General features: G+C 43.0%; 1 protein-coding gene across 5 annotated transcripts in view; it reads right to left on the bottom strand.

Moving 5' to 3' along the window:
* ZFYVE27 (zinc finger FYVE-type containing 27) overlaps positions 1-18,888 on the bottom strand; it is a 116,520-nt gene that overhangs the window by 72,670 nt on the left and 24,962 nt on the right. For all 5 annotated transcript variants that reach the window (XM_056529759.1, XM_056529758.1, XM_056529761.1 and 2 more), the window contains exons 4-6: positions 14,141-14,327; positions 12,062-12,157; positions 10,527-10,639 (exon numbers count right to left, since the gene is read on the bottom strand). In XM_056529759.1, the coding sequence (XP_056385734.1) occupies positions 10,527-10,639; positions 12,062-12,157; positions 14,141-14,327 (396 nt within the window). The remainder of the gene's footprint in view (positions 1-10,526; positions 10,640-12,061; positions 12,158-14,140; positions 14,328-18,888) is intronic.

Genomic DNA, 18,888 nt, shown 5'->3' with positions numbered 1-18,888 from the left:
TATGATCCCTGTACTGTGACATCACTGTGTGTATTATCCCTGTATTGTGACGTCACTGTGTGTATTATTCCTGTACTGTGACATCACTTTTGTGTATTATCCCTGTACTGTGACATCACTATGTATTATCCCTGTACTGTGACATCACTGTGTGTATTATCACTGTCCTGTGACATCACTGTGTGTATTATCCCTGTCCTGTGACATCACTGGGTATTATGCCTATGCTGTGACATCACTGTGTATATTATCCCTGTGCTGTGACATCACTGTGTATATTATCCCTGTACTGTGACATCACTGTGTATTATCCCTGTACTGTGACATCACTGTATATTATCCCTGCACTGTGACATCACTGTGTGTATTATCCCTGTACTGTGACATCACTGTGTGTATTATCCCTGCACGGTGACATCACTGTGTGTATTATCCCTGTACTGTGACATCACTGTGTATATTATCCCTGTACTGTGACATCACTGTGTGTATTATCCCTGTACTGTGACGTCACTGTGTGTATTATCCCTGTATTGTGACGTCACTGTGTGTATTATCCCTGTATTGTGACGTCACTGTGTATTATCCCTGTATTGTGACGTCACTGTGTGTATTATCCCTGTATTGTGACGTCACTGTGTGTATTATACATGTACTGTGACATCACTGTGTGTATTATTCCTGTACTGTGACATCACTTTTGTGTATTATCCCTGTACTGTGACATCACTATGTATTATCCCTGTACTGTGACATTACTGTGTGTATTATCACTGTCCTGTGACATCACTGTGTGTATTATCCCTGTCCTGTGACATCACTGGGTATTATCCCTATACTGTGACATCACTGTGTATATTATCCCTGTGCTGTGACATCACTGTGTATATTATCCCTGTCCTGTGACATCACTGTGTATTATCCCTGTCCTGTGACATCACTGTGTATATTATCCCTGTACTGAGACATCACTGTGTATATTATCCCTGTACTGTGACATCACTGTGTGTGTTATCTCTGTACTGTGACATCACTGTGTATATTATCCCTGTACTGTGACATCACTGTGTGTATTATCCCTGTACTGTGACATCACTGTGTGTATTATCCCTGTACTGCGACATCACTGTGTGTATTATCCCTGTACTGCAAAATCACTGTGTGTATTATCCCTGTACTGCAAAATCACTGTGTGTATTATCCCTGTACTGTGACATCACTGTATATTATCCCTGTACTGTGACATCACTGTGTGTATTATCCCTGTACTGTGACATCACTGTGTATATTATCCCTGTACTGTGACATCACTGTGTATATTATCCCTGTACTGTGACATCACTGTGTGTATTATCCCTGTACTGTGACATCACTGTGTGTATTATCCCTGTACTGTGACATCACTGTGTGTATTATCCCTGTACTGTGACATCACTGTGTATATTATTCCTGTACTGCGACATCACTGTGTGTATTATCCCTGTACTGTGACATCACTGTGTTTATTATCTCTGCACTGTGACATCACTGTGTTTATTATCTCTGTACTGTGACATCACTGTGTTTATTATGTCTGTATTGTGACATCACTGTGTGTATTATCCCTGTACTACGACATCACTGTGTGTATTATCCCTGTACTATGACATCACTGTTTATATTGTCTCTGTACTGTGACATCACTGTGTGTATTATCCCTGTACTGTGACATCACTGTGTGTATTATCCCTGTACTGTGACATTACTGTGTGCCTTATTCCTGTAGAGTAAAATGAGCTAATAAAGCGTAACTATGGGTGCCTTATAAAATAATAATGCAGTGTTTATATTGGCCATTAAATGATTAGGAAACAGGCTACACTGCAGGAGAGCATCTCACTTTACGTTGTGCTGTAAAAGCGTAACCCATGAGATCAATGTCACTTGTGTTGTATTTTTTTTTTTTTCAGCAAAAGCATAAAATGTCTTAATAAATTGCAGGAATTACCATTAACAAATGTGATATGGATTTATTAAAAAAAAAAAAAAAAAATTTAAAAAACAGCTAAAAAATGTATTAGTTGTTCTTTGTTTTTTATTTAAATTTTTTTTTTTTTTTTTAAGTAAACCTGCCACTATTTTCTAAACCACCAATATGCCAGTATATTGGACCGTAATAGCATTCTGAACATGTCAGCGTGTAATGTAGCATGAGCAGTATATAAATGAATGGTACACAGTCACCTGGGTATATAGTACAATGAAGGAGCGGTCCCTAGACACCAATGACATCCCACAAGCTGTGCTACATCTGACTTACAATGACATATGGGATGTCAATCAAGCTGGTGGGGGCGTGTTTAGGGACCAGAACACATGACCCTTTAGCATAGTGCTGCACCCATATGAATTTGCACACGTCATTTACATGCATTACAGAGCACCAGGCAGATGGTCCTTAGAATACTATTATGGTCCAGTATAACAGAATGGTGGAGCGTGTTCCCTTAAAGGCTGGAGCATGCACACTCTGGAGAATTCTATGGCTCTGCTCTACGACCTTTTCTCATCTTTTACATTTCAAGAGCAATCAGTGACTTGCTGCTCTGACACGGGGGATACAAAGGGCCGCTCCCTGTACAAGTTCGCTGCTCACACGCAACCCAGGCTGGATGCCGGCACTCAATTATGCTGAGGCGGTCTTGATCACAGTTAACTGGAACATTCACAAAAAATAAAACATTATAACAAGAAAAAAAGAAAAATCTATGTTTAGAGTGAAAACCCTGCCATCTAGTGGTGACTTTTTTGTATTACAAGCTTCCTTTTACTCTACCATGCTAGTGCCAGTCTTGGAGGGTGTGCCGCCTGTGAAAGTGCATTATACTTAGCTTAACACAGGGGTGTGGAAATTTAATAAAAAACTACTTGTCCACTGGACTAAAATGGAGCAAAATCTACTTGTCCGGGACAATTTTTGCTTTTACGCTCTTTTTTTCCTCCTCACCCTATAATAGCCATAACTACCTACTATAATGATACCTTTTAATTTGTCAATAACATATTCTCTGAACCAAAAAATAGGTGGTGAAATTGAAATAGTAAAAGATAATTTAGCAGATTTGGTGGTTTTCTTTTCTACGCCATTTACCTTGTGGTTGAGATAACATGTTGTTTTGATACTTTAGGTCGCCTGATTACAGCGATACTAGATTTGTATAGTTTACGTTATGTTTTATAAATTTTAAAAAAATTCCGAACTTTTTTGAATTTTTTTTAATTGCCATTTTCTGACCCCTGTAGCTTTATTCCCCCCCCCCCCCCCCGCATACCAGTCTGTATGAGGACTCATTTTTTGTGCCATAATCTGTTTTTTGTATCGGTACCATTTTGGTATTGATCTGACTTTTTAATCACTTTTTAACTTTTTTTCTGATATATTATAAAAATAGCAATTCTGTGGTTTGGTATATTTTTTTTACATTTACCGTACAGGATACATAATGTTATATTTTAACAGTTCGTACAATTACGCATGAAGCAATAACAAATGTTTATTTTTATTATGTTTGCACGTTTTTATATAGGAAAAAGGGTGATTTGAACTTTTAACATGGAAGGGATTAATGTGTGTGTTTTTTTTATTTTTATTAAAACTTTTTTTATATATACTTTACTAGACTTATAGGAGGAATCATTAGATTCCTCATACAGATGAATAGAGTTCTATTGAACTCAATTGATCAGTGTGCTCTGTGATCCATTGATAGAGCCTGGTCCAGCCAGGATCTATCAATGACAGAGCCAAGGGATAGCAGGGAACAGAGGTAAGTTCTGCAACTACCTCCATAGTGGATGGGGGGGGGGGGGGGGCGATCCACCCCACTAGCCCACCAGGGAGCATACACATGTCCCTTTAGACGCCGCTGTCAGCTTTGACAGCGGTGATCTAAAGGGTTAATAGCCAGCCACGGCGATCGCCGCATGCTGGCTATTAGCGGCGGCCCCCGGCTACTGAGAACAGCCGGGGGCAGCAGAGTATGGAGCGGGCAGGAGTCCGGAGGCTGCTCCATACAGACTGCTGAGCGCTGCATGCTAGTTATTATCGTCAGTGTGAAACTTGAGCCCCGTGCAGACGTGCGACTGCTCCTCCCCTCAGCTCTGCGAAGCTAGAGCTGGGGGGGAGTGAAGGCAGAGGACGCAGGTCTGCACGGGGAGAAAGAAGCCACGCCGCCTCATCTCCCCCTCGCACGTCTAAGGCAGAGCAGGGGAGAGACAGCTTCTCCTCTCCCCTGCTCTGCTTCGGAGGACGCAAGTTTCCACAGTGGGAAGCTGCAGAGTATGGAGCGGGCATGAGTCGGGAGCCCGCCCCATACAGACTGCAGAGCTCCACAGCGCTTGTCAGGTCCGGCCCTGCTTGCCCGAAGCCAGGCAAAGGGCCGGAAAAATTCACCTGCCCGGCGCCCGAAACTGAATGTCCCGGGCGTCGGGCGATAGGAATTCCACATCCCTGAATTATGCTGTCTTCTCTAAAGCTTATACTAGGCTATAATTTCACCACAGTTCTCATTGGTTTCATTGGTGATCGGAAATAGATAAATGGGCACTGTCGAATTCAAAAACTTTTTATAGGTTGTTCATCTTGGAAAAACATTAACCTTTCTAGTATACCTTATAAGAAAATGTAATCTCCTTTCTATAGAAATCATGGTTTATAATAAAAATTTTTAAAAAAGACCACTAATCCTGTCTGGCTGCAGCAGCATCTTTGTCACAGCTGAAGCACAGGATGGGAGACAAAGTCCAGGAAGAAAGGGCAGGGACTAGCACTCTTCTGTGCTCACTCCTGTCCTATCAGACTGCAGAGGGGGTTACAGAGAAGCCTTACACTGATTGGATGTAGAGATCCAGCACAGCACAGCAGACTTAGGGAGGAAGTGAATGCATGGTAAGTGAGGGCGGGCTCAGTGCTTGCCGCGTACAAGTGTCTTCCTAAGCAGTGGATGTCAGAATGAGTAAGCCAGCAGAACAGAGGGATTTGTGCTAAACACATAAAAAAAAAAAAAAAGACATGTAAAGAATCTGCATGACCAAGAGAGTAACATATATAGACTTTTTTTTTTCTGTGATATGAGGGGTGGGCTTGAAATATAGTCAGTGTTGTTTTATACAACTTCCCTCCATGTGATCAGTAACATTTTTGAACCTTTCATTTACCAAAAATGATCCCTTACTCCAGAAAAACTGCTCTAAAGTTGTGCCCACTAAGTGTCTCCCATCCCTTCTGTCTACTGCCTTTTAGGCAAAATATGTCTCTAGAAATAGCCGAAGTAAAGCAGCACAGGAAGTGGTAGGTGGGGCTTAGCATGTGCTCTGTTCAGGAGAGAAAGAGACTGTGTACCTGCATCGGAGAGTGTCCAGAGTAACTGCGCTGTCAATGGAGGTTGGAGGATGTGGCACGACTATGGATTACACAACACAACATGCTGGGAGTTGTACTTTTGCAACAGCTGTAGTTCCACAGTTTGGAGACCACTATCCTGAACAGTCTTATGTAGACACTTGTCTAACTTTAAATCACCAATGAAATCACCAATGGTTTGGCTGAAATTGTGTAAAAAAAATTAGCACCAAAACCTCATTGCATTTATGGGCACTCAAGATCACATCTCAAACCACCCTTTTCCAATATTAAAAAAAAAAGTTTCCAAAAAGTTTCTAAAATATAATAAATGGAATGCAACGTCATGTAAGCCAGGTTTTTGGGGTGCATTTGCAAAATAAAATGCCCCCCTCATCCCCATTGGATACAGGGAGCAAGAAGGTGACAGTAGCTCCGCAGGGGAGGAGCATAGGAGGCAGTATACTTATGGATATTGGCCTAATATTTCCTTCCATTGTACCACATGACGATTTCAGTACACTGCTTATGGTTCTATATTAGATATTATATCGTGGGTTAAACACAAACTAAAAAGGTGAGCCAGGAAGTAGACTATTCTTAAAGTGACAGCGCACCTAAAGTTCACCTGGGTAGATCAAGACTTCAGAAAACAGAAACTGTACAATCTAAGGGTTAAAAAGAATCACTTTGGCTGCTCGCCTAGCGTATCTATTGTGACACTGTAATTCATTTTGCTGTAAACCGATGGATACAAGATAATTAAAAGTTAGTTGAAACATGCGACCGCTAATGATATAAGTAAAAAGAAACGTAATGAACATAGTGAGGACGAAATGAAATATAACAGCGCCGATTACTTAATATTGATTGAGGAGTTCTACATCCAGATACTGGGGAGAAATACTCCCATCCATCTTACTTATTGCCTTCAAAATATATAATACAATATGAAACGTTTATATGTCTGTGCAGGGATCTATAAAGCAGGCTGTGGAACCTATGATGTATACTGGCCTCTAGTGTCCAATGAAAGTAATACACATTGCTGCTTCTGATTTAAGCAGGCGATGTCCTGAAGGGCCGGGTAGAAAACATAACATTTTGAAACATAAATAAAAGTAAAAATTTGCAGAACTTTGTAGTGGCATCAAATCAAAAAATTAATTAATTTAATTAATTAAATAAATAATATAGCCCCCCCCCCCCCAAATCACTGTTTCCCAACCCATGTGCCTCCATCTGTTGCTAAACTACAACTCCCAGACTAGACTTTTCCTATTTATTAAGGCCGCCGACCAGGACGACCATCCCCACCTTCCAATTTTTACATATCTGAGACAAGACTCCTCCTATTAATACAGACTGCCAGCAGTGAACCTTACAATTTAAACAGATCTGAGACATGCGAACCCCCCCCCCCCCCCACACACACACTTAACAGGCCCCAGACCATCCCATTTATACAGACAAAAGTTCCGACCTGCAAAGACCAGCAGACTACAAGTGCCACAATGGCATCCTACACCAGATGAAAGGTGTGGATGTGTGACATATAGAATAATACATAAATTACATAATAAGGACCCCATGTATATAGACCTATGATCAGATCCTCATGTATATAGACCTAGGACCAGACCCTCATGTATATAGACCTATGATCAGACCCCCATGTATATAGACCTAGGACCAGACCCTCATGTATATAGACCTAAGACCAGACCCTCCTGTATATAGACCTAGGACCAGACCCTCATGTCTATAGACCTATGATCAGATCCTCATGTATATAGACCTAGGACCAGACCCTCATGTATACAGACCTATGATCAGACCCTCATGTATACAGACCTAAGATCAGACCCCCATGTATATAGACCTAAGATCAGACCCCCATTTATATAGACCTAAGACCAGACCCTCATGTATATAGACCTATGATCAGATCCTCATGTATATAGACCTATGATCAGATCCTCATGTATATAGACCTATGATCAGATCCTCATGTATATAGACCTATGATCAGATCCTCATGTATATAGACCTATGATCAGATCCTCATGTATATAGACCTATGATCAGATCCTCATGTATATAGACCTATGATCAGATCCTCATGTATATAGACCTATGATCAGATCCTCATGTATATAGACCTATGATCAGATCCTCATGTATATAGACCTAAGACCAGACCCTCATGTATATAGACCTATGATCAGATCCTCATGTATATAGACCTAGGACCAGAGCCTCATGTATATAGACCAATGATCAGATCCTCATGTATATAGAGCTAAGACCAGACCCTCATGTATATAGACCTATGATCAGATCCTCATGTATATAGACCTAGGACCAGATCCTCATGTATATAGACCTAAGACCAGACCCTCATGTATAAAGACCTATGATCAGACCCTCATGTATACAGCGCTAAGACCAGACCCTCATGTATATAGACCTAAGACCAGACCCTCATGTATATAGACCAATGATCAGATCCTCATGTATATAGAGCTAAGACCAGACCCCAATGTATATAGACCTATGATCAGATCTTTATGTATATAGACCTAAGACCAGACCCTCATGTATATAGACCTATGATCAGACCCTCATGTATATAGAGCTAAGACCAGACCCTCATGTATATAGAGCTAAGACCAGACCCTCATGTATATAGACCAATGATCAGATCCTCATGTATATAGAGCTAAGACCAGACCCCAATGTATATAGACCTATGATCAGATCCCCATGTATATAGACCTAAGACCAGACCCTCATGTATAAAGACCTATGATCAGACCCTCATGTATATAGAGCTAAGACCAGACCCTCATGTATATAGACCTAAGACCAGACCCTCATGTATATAGAGCTAAGACCAGACCCTCATGTATATAGACCTAAGACCAGACCCTCATGTATATAGACCAATGATCAGATCCTCATGTATATAGAGCTAAGACCAGACCCCAATGTATATAGACCTATGATCAGATCCCCATGTATATAGACCTAAGACCAGACCCTCATGTATATAGACCTAAGACCAGACCCTCATGTATATAGACCAATGATCAGATCCTCATGTATATAGAGCTAAGACCAGACCCCCATGTATATAGAGCTAAGACCAGACCCCCATGTATATAGAGCTAAGACCAGACCCCCATGTATATAGACCAATGATCAGACCCTCATGTATATAGACCAATGATCAGACCCTCATGTATATAGACCAATGATCAGACCCCCATGTATATAGACCAATGATCAGACCCCCATGTATATAGACCAATGATCAGATCCCCATGTATATAGACCTAAGACCAGACCCTCATGTATATAGACCAATGATCAGATCCTCATGTATATAGAGCAAAGACCAGACCCCCATGTATATAGAGCTAAGACCAGACCCCCATGTATATAGACCAATGATCAGACCCTCATGTATATAGACCTATGATCAGACACTCATGTATATAGACCAATGATCAGACCCCCATGTATATAGACCTAAGATAAGACCCTCATGTATATAGACCTAAGACCAGACCCTCATGTATATAGACCTAAGACCAGACCGTCATGTATATAGACCTAAGATCAGACCCTCATGTATATAGACCTAAGACCATACCCTCATGTATATAGACCTAAGACCAGACCCTCATGTATATAGACCTAAGATCAGACCCTCATGTATATAGACCTAAGATCAGACCCTCATGTATATAGACCTAAGATCAGACCCTCATGTCTATAGACCTAGGACCAGATCCTCATGTATATAGAACTAAGATCAGACCCTCATGTATATAGACCTAGGGCCAGATCCTCGTGTATATAGACCTAAGATCAGACCCTCACGTATATAGATCTAGGACCAGACCCTCATATATATATAGACCTATGATCAGGTCCTCATACAGAACAAGATCAGACCCCCATTCATACAGAACTAAGATCAAACCCCCATTCATACAGAACTAAGATCAGACCCTCATGTATACAGACCAAGGACCAGACCCCCATTCAAACAGAACTAAGATCAGACCCCCATTCATACAGACAGAAGACCAGATCCCCATTTATACAGACCGCCAAATCATCCTATGTATACAGACCTCAGACTAGACCATCATTTATACTGACCCCAGAATCCCTCCTTGCCACTTATATGGACCTTAGACAAGACTACCCCCTTTATACAGACAAAAGGCTATACCCCCATTCATACAGACCCCAAAATACCCTACAATTTATATAGAGCTTAGACCAGATGGAAGACCTTTTTCTCCTGGACACCGATGCAGACAATGTCGTGTAGTGAAGAAAACAGTGCCCTGCGGCATTCTCTTTACTACACCGGCAGCATGATACTCTCCGTAATGGTGCCCAGGATCGAAGACTTGTGCAGGATCAGGAAAGGTGGGTATATGCTAAAGATGATGACGCTCCCAGGACATTTGCCCGCTCTTCTCGGAGTCCAAGACTGGGCAGTCCAGGAGAGATGGCAGGTGTGGAAGATGTTTGGTGGAGACCTCTATGTATGTGGTCACCAGTAATGTTCAGAATAACAATAGGATATTATGAAGGAAATAAAAATAAATAAATAAAAACCACCAGTGACTACCAGTGCCCCCCATCTTGACACCAGTAAAACAGTGAGAAACAGCATTTCATGCCTCAGCTTCATTGATCATTACCGATAATGTCTGCCACTAGGTGGAGCCAGCAAAAAACAGATTTATATGGCCACCATAAAATGCAGCACCGCAGACCATATACATGCACCACAACCAAGGAAAAACAATCATATATATATATATATATATATATATATATATATATATATATATATATGTATAATTTCTATTTCCAGACAAACACCTGGGAAAAAAAATAATAAGTTGTGTTTTTCCAGAGGATGGAAGACAGATAGCAGGATATAGGCCGGCAGGATGAGATTACAGGGTTTGTTTGTAGTCTGTAACCATGGGGACGCGTCAGCAGCTTTTTAATGAAGACTTATGGTGAAGTTGCTTAATTATTCCTTTCAAATTAGTCAAAATGGTTGCAAAGAGAGGATTAACCTTTAAAGAGGTGAAAAGCCATATAGACTTACCTCTGTAGAAGTCGGAGTTCCTCAAGAACACAGCACTGTTTACAATCACCAAAACCCAACACAAGGGCAGGAGATAAAGAATGCAAACCGAGCCCAGTAATAATCCATAAAACCTAATAAAATACAGGAAACAATGTCATTTCTACACCAAAAGGCCAAGAATATCCTCCAATCATAGGGCTAGAAAAGCTTTCCGTTCTAAGCAGCGCCACGCCTGCCCACATGTCATTTGAGGCACTGCAGATCTGCTTCACTAAAAGGGATTATCCAGGATTATTAAAACAGAGCTAATTTCTTTAAAAAATAGCACCACCCCTGTCCTCAGGTTGTGTGTGGCATTCACATCAATGGAACGGAGCTGCAATACCACATTTAACCTGAGGACAGGTGTGGTGCTTTTTATGGCAGAAAGAAGTCTCAGGCTATGTTTACATGGCAGAAATTCCACATAGATTCTTGAATTCCACAGCCGCATTCATTTGCCCGGAATTCCGCATCTTTCATTCATGTGCGCAATTTCTGCAGAATTTTCCGCATGAACCCACAAAGCATGTTAAAAAAGTGCCTTCATTCATTGCTAAAGTAAAATTTTGCGTGGAATTTGCACAAAATTGCACGAAATTCACACAAAAACCGCATCCGCAGCAGAATTCCGCAAAAATATAAGACATGACTTATATTTTTGGGGAACGCGGAATGCAAAATTTTAGCTGCGGGAATTCTGCTGTGTGAATGGGAATTTGGAATCCTATTGAAGTGAATAAGCTTTAAACAACATGCAGACTTTCCATGCGGATTTCAATGCGGAAATTCTGCTGTATGAACATAGCCTTACTGTGTAAAAATTATATTAAAGAGGTAGCGCAAGATTTGAAAAAAAAAATAAAAAAGGGTTGATTCTCCCCCCCCCCCCCCCCTCCCCAGAAATAGTGGCATTCCTGTAGGCTGTGCCTGGTATTGCGGCTCAATCAGGAGAATACTAGACACAGGCCATGGTCAGCAGCAGGCAGTTCTAGGTATTAAAGGGGTACTCCAAAAGTATAGGGGATAACAGTCTGATCACGGTGGGTCGGGCTACTGGGACCTCCGCGATCTCCGGGCCCGCGCTGCGGCATTATGGTCATGGAACCCTGGGGCTTCCGTGATCGTGACATCACTCCATGCCCCCTCCATTCAAGTCTATGGGAGGGGGCGTGGAGGCTGTGATCGCCAGTCATCCAGCACGGAGTAGAGATGACAGCTGGGGGGCTGCGGCAGAGATCGCTGCCAGACCCCTGCGATCAGACAGGTTATCCCCTATGCTTTGGATAGGGAATAACATGTCTAGCGATGGAGTACCGCTTTAAAAAAAAAAATCTAACATTCATTTGCAGTAAATACTACTAGAAAATGGTCTCGGCAGCTATGGTATTACCAGCTGTAGCAAAAACTACAACTCCCAGCCTGTCAGGCCATGCTGGGAGTGATCGTTTTGCAACAGCTAGGAAGTCAGAGACTAAAGAACCGATAAAGCAAATCTCAGCTGAACTACTTACTGAATTGAGGCGGAAGGATTCTGCCAGTACACGACCTGATAGACTTTCTCACAAGTGCCACAGATCAGATTGAGGATAGCCTCCAGATGAATAAGGCTGGAATATACAAGACGCCATTTAGTCAAAATAATTTTTTTTTTTACATATCCGATTCTGTATATGGCAACACAGATCGTGCAGGCTGCTCATATCTACGCACTAGGGGGCAGCACTAGTGTACTGATCCGTCAGCGTTTCCTTTAGCTGCTGCAAAATTACAACTCTCAGCATGCCCGGACAAGCCTTTGGCTGTCCGGGCATGCTAGGAGTTGTAGTTTTGCAACAGCTGGAGGCACACTGGTCTAAGTGCTTTCCAGTGCATAGATATAAACTATCCACAGAACAGACCTTGACCCACACTATTTTTTAGTTTTTTAATTAATTATTTTTTTTTTTAATTATTTTTATTTATTATTTTAAAAACGTTTAAAAAATAATTAGTGTGCACCTTTCAGCACTATAATCATTTCTTTATATCATTGGAGGTACACTCCAATTATTATTATTTTTTTTTTTAATAATCCGATAGCCTTAAATAAGACTTCAGGACAAAAAAATAAAACGTAATACAGTGATCCCTCAACTTACAATGGCCTCAACATACAATAGTTTCAACATACAATGGTCTTTTCTGGACCATCGTAACTTGAAACCAGACTCAACATACAATGCTACGGACAGTCCAGATCTGTGAAATGTGTCAATGGCTGGAAGAACCGACCAATCAGAATGGGCATTCACTGGTAAAACCCCTGTATTACTGAAGTGTATGCACTGACTGGTGTCTGGTAGAGCCCCCTACAGTACAGGGAGGTATTACATGTTCTGTACTACTCTTTACCTGTACCAGGGTTAGCTGCTACTTTGGACGCCAGGTGAGGGCGACTCCATGTTACTTTTTTAGGACATTGTGTGTACTGTACAGGACCCCGAAGAAGCTCCTGTCCTCTACCTAGACCAGTGTTTCCCAAGCAGGGTGCCCCCAGCTGTTGCAAAACTACAACTCCCAGCATGCCCGGACAGCCTTTGGCTGTCCGGGCATGCTGGGAGTTGTAGTTTTGCAACAGCTGGAGGCTCCCTGCTTGGGAAACACTGACATAGACAGTGATTTACAGCTCCCAGCAGATCTTTATTACTTTTATATGTAAGGATTTGCTATATCTATATTAGTTATCTACTTATTTTTCTTTAATTCTCACTTTTTCCTATTTTTGGATGACATTTTGGGGGCTTCAGAACCAATTACCAGGTTTCCATAGAGTTCTGGTCTCAACATACAATGGTTTCAACATACAATGGTCGTCCTGGAACCAATTAATATTGTAACTTGAGGGACCACTGTACATAAATTTAGGTGCACTACTGTGGTAGATGTAAACAGTGACATATGGCTAACCTTCATGTAGTGGAGAGGTATACACCTTTCCCTGTTGAGGATCGCACAGCGGCGCTTGCACAGAGGCACCGGGAGTAAAACCAAGCAGGTTTATTGGTTTAAAATACAAACACTGGTAAAATGCCAGAGACAACGCGTTTCGCATGCATCCCCTTGCTTCGTCAGGTCTCCTTCAAACTGGCGTTGGTGTGTGGGCTCAGGTATGTCCTTCATATAAGGATATACTGACTAATGTCTACATTTTTTCATCCTCATTTCGAAGGTTAGTCATAGGTCACTGTCTACATCTACCACAGTAGTGCACCTACATTTATGTATTACTCTACATGTTACACATCCACACCTTTCATATGGTGTAGGATGCCATTGTGGCACTTGTAGTCCGCTGCTGGCATCCTCCATTATATGCATTTTATGCTGGTGATCGCCCTTAGCAACGGACCACAACCGCAGGATCTGCTCCTCCCAACGCATTTTGGGTTGAGCACCTCCTGCTTTTTGAGACTTCTTGTTGTTTAAAAGAAAATAAGTGAAAATAGACTTTTGTCCCATTTCTGCTTTCATTGTACCATTGTCAGTGTTTGGAGGATGTGAAATGTATTCATGGACAGGCGTAAGAATTCCAGGAATGAGGAAGTACTCACAAGCTCTTGAACTCTGCCACTGCTTCTTGGCGGGTGAGCTTCACTTTCTTCAGTTCCTCGCGACGCACACTGTAGTATTTCCTTCTGGCCAGCTCTGGCTCGGGGATACTGGTGTGCGACAACTCCTGCAGGTAACCAATAAGGGCCGGGATGGAGACCACTAGAGCGCCCACCGAGAACCAGGCGACTGGGATAGTAATGAAACATAAAAAACATTATCAGTGTATAATGTAAGAACAAAGGATCTCTGCATACACTGTGTATAAGACATGATACCTGGCCAATCGTATACATGTAATCAGCTGATCAGAGTGTCTTAAAGGGGTACTCCGGCCCCAAGACATCTTATCCCCTATCCAAAGGATAGGGGATAAGATGTCTGATCGCGGGAGTCCCGCCGCTGGGGACCCCCGCATTATAGAACGCAGCACCCACCTGTACCTGGAGGCTCTCAGACTAATGCCTCCCGACCAACGGGGACGGAAGATCGTGACGCCCCCTATGTGATGTCACGCCACGCCCCCTCAATGCAAGTCTATGGGAGGGGGCGTGACGTCACACGGGGGCGGAGTCGTGAGGTCACGATCTTCCGTTCTCGTGGTCGGGAGGCATTAGGCTGAGAGCCTCCAACGCTTCCAGAAGCAGGTACAGGTGAGTGCTGCGTGCTATATGGCGGGGGTCCCCAGCAGCGGGACCCCCCGCAATCAGACATCTTATCCCCTATCCTTTAGATAGGGGATAAGATGTCTTGGGGCCGGAGTGCCCCTTTAATGGTATGAACCCTGTTGAAAGAGCCCAGCGACGGTCCACAATTCCTAATTATTCTGAGGGCCCACCCGGTTTAAAAAGGGGTACTCCGGAGGGAAAACATTTTTTTCTTATCAACTGGTGCCAGAAAGATAAACAGATTTGTAAATTTCTTCTATTAAAAGAAATCTTAATACGTCCTGTACTTATGGGCTGCTGTATGCTCCAGAGAAGTTTGTGTAGTTCTTTTCCAGTCTAACCACAGTACTCTCTGCTGCCACCTTTGTCTGTGTCAGGAACTGTCCGAAGCAGGAAAGGTTTGCTATGGGGGATTTACTCCTGCTCTGGACAGTTCCTGAAATGGACAGAGGCGTCAGCAGAGAGCACTGTGGTCAGACAGTAAAGAACTACACAACTTCCTGTAGAGCATACAGCAGCTGATAAGTACAGGAGGGATTAAGATTTTTAAAATAGAAGTAATTTACAAATCTAGTAGAAAAGGAGTTGATAAGCTCACCTGAGACCCCCCCCCAGTGCACGGCAATCCTCAAGACAAGCAGCACAATAGACGAATGTAGCCAGCACATAAAATCCGGAGTTTATTGATATCTCATTAAAAGTTCCATAGAAAGGCAGGTAGGGGAGTACACATCAGGCAATATCACGTACAGTTACCAGCTTGGAGATGGGTCCCTTCACGCCAACGCGAAACGCGTTGGCGTGAAGGGACCCATCTCCAAGCTGGTAACTGTACGTGATATTGCCTGATATGTACTCCCCTACCTGCCTTTCTTTCACGCCAACGCGAAACGCGTTGGCGAGAAGGGACCCATCTCCAAGCTGGTAACTGTACGTGATATTGCGAGATAAGTACTCCCCTACCTGCCTTTGTTTCACGCCAACGCAAAACGCGTTGGCGTGAAGGGACCCATCTCCAAGCTGGTAACTGTACGTGATATTGCCTGATATGTACTCCCCTACCTGCCTTTCTTTCACGCCAACGCGAAACGCGTTGCCGTGAAGGGACCCATCTCCAAGCTGGTAACTGTACGTGATATTGCCTGATATGTACTCCCCTACCTGCCTTTCTTTCACGCCAACGCGAAACGCGTTGGCGAGAAGGGACCCATCTCCAAGCTGGTAACTGTACGTGATATTGCCAGATAAGTACTCCCCTACCTGCCTTTGTTTCACGCCAATGCGAAACGCGTTGGCGTGAAGGGACCCATCTCCAAGCTGGTAACTGTACGTGATAATGCCCGATATGTACTCCCCTACCTGCCTTTCTTTCATGCCAACGCGAAACGCGCTGGCGTGAAGGGACCCATCTCCAAGCTGGTAACTGTACATGATATTGCCCGATATGTACTCCCCTACCTGCCTTTCTTTCATGCCAACGCGAAACGCGTTGGCGTGAAGGGACCCATCTCCAAGCTGGTAACTGTACGTGATATTGCCTGATATGTACTCCCCTACCTGCCTTTCTTTCACGCCAACGCGAAACGCGTTGGCATGAAGGGACCCATCTCCAAGCTGGTAACTGTACGTGATATTGCCCCATATGTACTCCCCTACCTGCCTTTCTTTCATGCCAACGCGAAACGCGTTGGCGTGAAGGGACCCATCTCCAAGCTGGTAACTGTACATGATATTGCCCGATATGTACTCCCCTACCTGCCTTTCTTTCATGCAAACGCGAAACGCGTTGGCGTGAAGGGACACATCTCCAAGCTGGTAACCGTACGTGATAGTGCCTAATGTGTACTCCCCTACCTGCCTTTCTATGGAACTTTTAATGAGATGTCAATAAACTCGGGATTTTATGTGCTGGTTACATTCGTCTATTGTGCTAATTTACAAAATCTGTTTAACTTTCTGGAGCCAGGTGATATGAAAAAAACTGTTTTCCCACCAGAGTACTTCTTTAAAAGTAATGTCGACACCTTCAGAGCCTATAGTAAACTTATATATATTTGTTTTATTGTGTGCTAGATTTAGGCAGGATATTTGCGGAACGTCCCTGAAAACACAGGCAGCCTGCCTATAGACATTAGTTGTCCACAAGTTGTCAGCACTTAAAAAAAAAAAAGCCGACATCACATTGAACAGAAGACCTGGAGCCGACGTTTCCACCTGAGTGTATCATCAAGTCTTAATCGACTTCACGTGTATTACACGGAGCGGCACAGGTTAGCGCCTGTGGTTACCGTAACGGCGCACCTGTCTGTCACATCGGAACAAAACATCTCATCCCAACCTGTCACCTGCGACACAACTCTTTTTTTTCTAACAAGCCCGGGAGATTATGACCCGTCCTTTGTACTATTATCTGTGCAGATCAACCTAAGTAAACACACCGCGCCCCACGTCATACTGTACTGGCTGTAACAAAGAGGGCTTGTATGTAAGGCTCGGCGTGTGTATCCAAGAATATTATTTCATACTAAAAAGAGTGACACCTAAAAAGTAAATAATAGCGGGGAAATCAAAAATGTACTATAAATGGCAGATGGTCGGCCATTCCGGGAAGTCTTCCCAGTTATAAAGGCAGAAGTGTAGCTAAAGGTTTATGGGCCTTGGTGAAAAGTTAAGCTTGATTTTAGAGAAGAGCAAACTTACAGTAAATTCGATTCGTCACTAACTTCTCGGCTCGGCAGTTGATGACTTAACCTGCATAAATGAGTTCAGCTTTCAGGTGCTCCTGTGGGCTGGAAAAGGTGGATACAGTCCTAGGAGACTCTTTCCTAAGACTGTATCCACCTTTTCCAGCCCACCGGAGCACCGGAAAGCTGAACTAATTTATGCAGGATAAGACATCAACTGCCGAGCCGAGAAGTTCGTGCCGAATCGAATTTACTGTAAGTTCGCTCATCTCTACTTGATTTTGCCCCCCCCCCCCCCCCGTCCGCACTGCATATGACAAAACTAACATGTCACTATACAAAATATATGGGTACACAGACATATTAAGACTCTGTACAACTATAAAAGTGTTCCATTATGATTCAGCTTTCATACGGAGGCATACAAAGATATACAAATGCTAAAAGTATACAATGTGGCAGCCCCATAGCAAGCCATATCACAGATAATATTTTAGGAGATTAGAAGGCTGGCACAGCTCTGCCAACATGCCATACAAATGAACCCTGTTTTCGTAAAAATTCCAGAACCCAAGTTTTTTACACACCAGACTCAAAAATAACTCCAGACCCCAAAACTAATTCAGACCCCAGACCTATATATTGAAACCCAAAACTAATTCAGACCCTAAACTAGGGGCAAAAACTATTTCAAACCCCAGGGCAAATGCCAAAACTACATTATGTCAGACCCCAGACCAAAGGCCAAAATAAATTCAGACCCCAGGCCAGATGCCAAAACTGATTCAGACCCAAAGACAGATGCAAAATTCATTCAGGCCCAAGACAAGATGCCAAAACTCTTTCAGACCCCAGAGTAGTAGCCAAAACTAATTTGGATCCCAGAGCAGATGCCAAAGCTAATTCAGACCCCAAAGCTAATTCAGACCCCAACGGAGATGCCAAAACTAATCCAGACCCGGGACCAGAGGCCAAAACAAATTCAAACCCCAGACCAGAGGCCAAAATGAATTCAGACCCCAGACAAAATAGCAAAACAAATTCAGATCACCAGACCAGATGCCCAAACTAATTCAGACCCCAGACCAGATGCCCAAACTAATTCAGACCCCAGACCAGATGCCCAAACTAATTCAGACCCCAGACCAGATGCCCAAACTAATTCAGACCCCAGACCAGATGCCCAAACTAATTCAGACCCCAGACCAGATGCCCAAACTAATTCAGACCCCAGACCAGATGCCCAAACTAATTCAGACCCCATTATGAGACCTCAAGATTTATTGCTACTCATTACTTCCAGGTCAGGTCCTTCACAGGTCCAACATTTACTACAATAACTCTGCTGACAGACATGGTGCCAGGTTTGCCTTGGGCCCTTATCTTCTAGACCCAGAG

The sequence above is a fragment of the Hyla sarda genome, chromosome 7, assembly GCF_029499605.1.
Source record: "Hyla sarda isolate aHylSar1 chromosome 7, aHylSar1.hap1, whole genome shotgun sequence".
NCBI lineage: Eukaryota > Metazoa > Chordata > Amphibia > Anura > Hylidae > Hyla > Hyla sarda.
The sequence above is the reverse complement of the archived record's forward strand: the minus strand, read 5'-3'. Positions and strand labels throughout refer to the sequence as shown.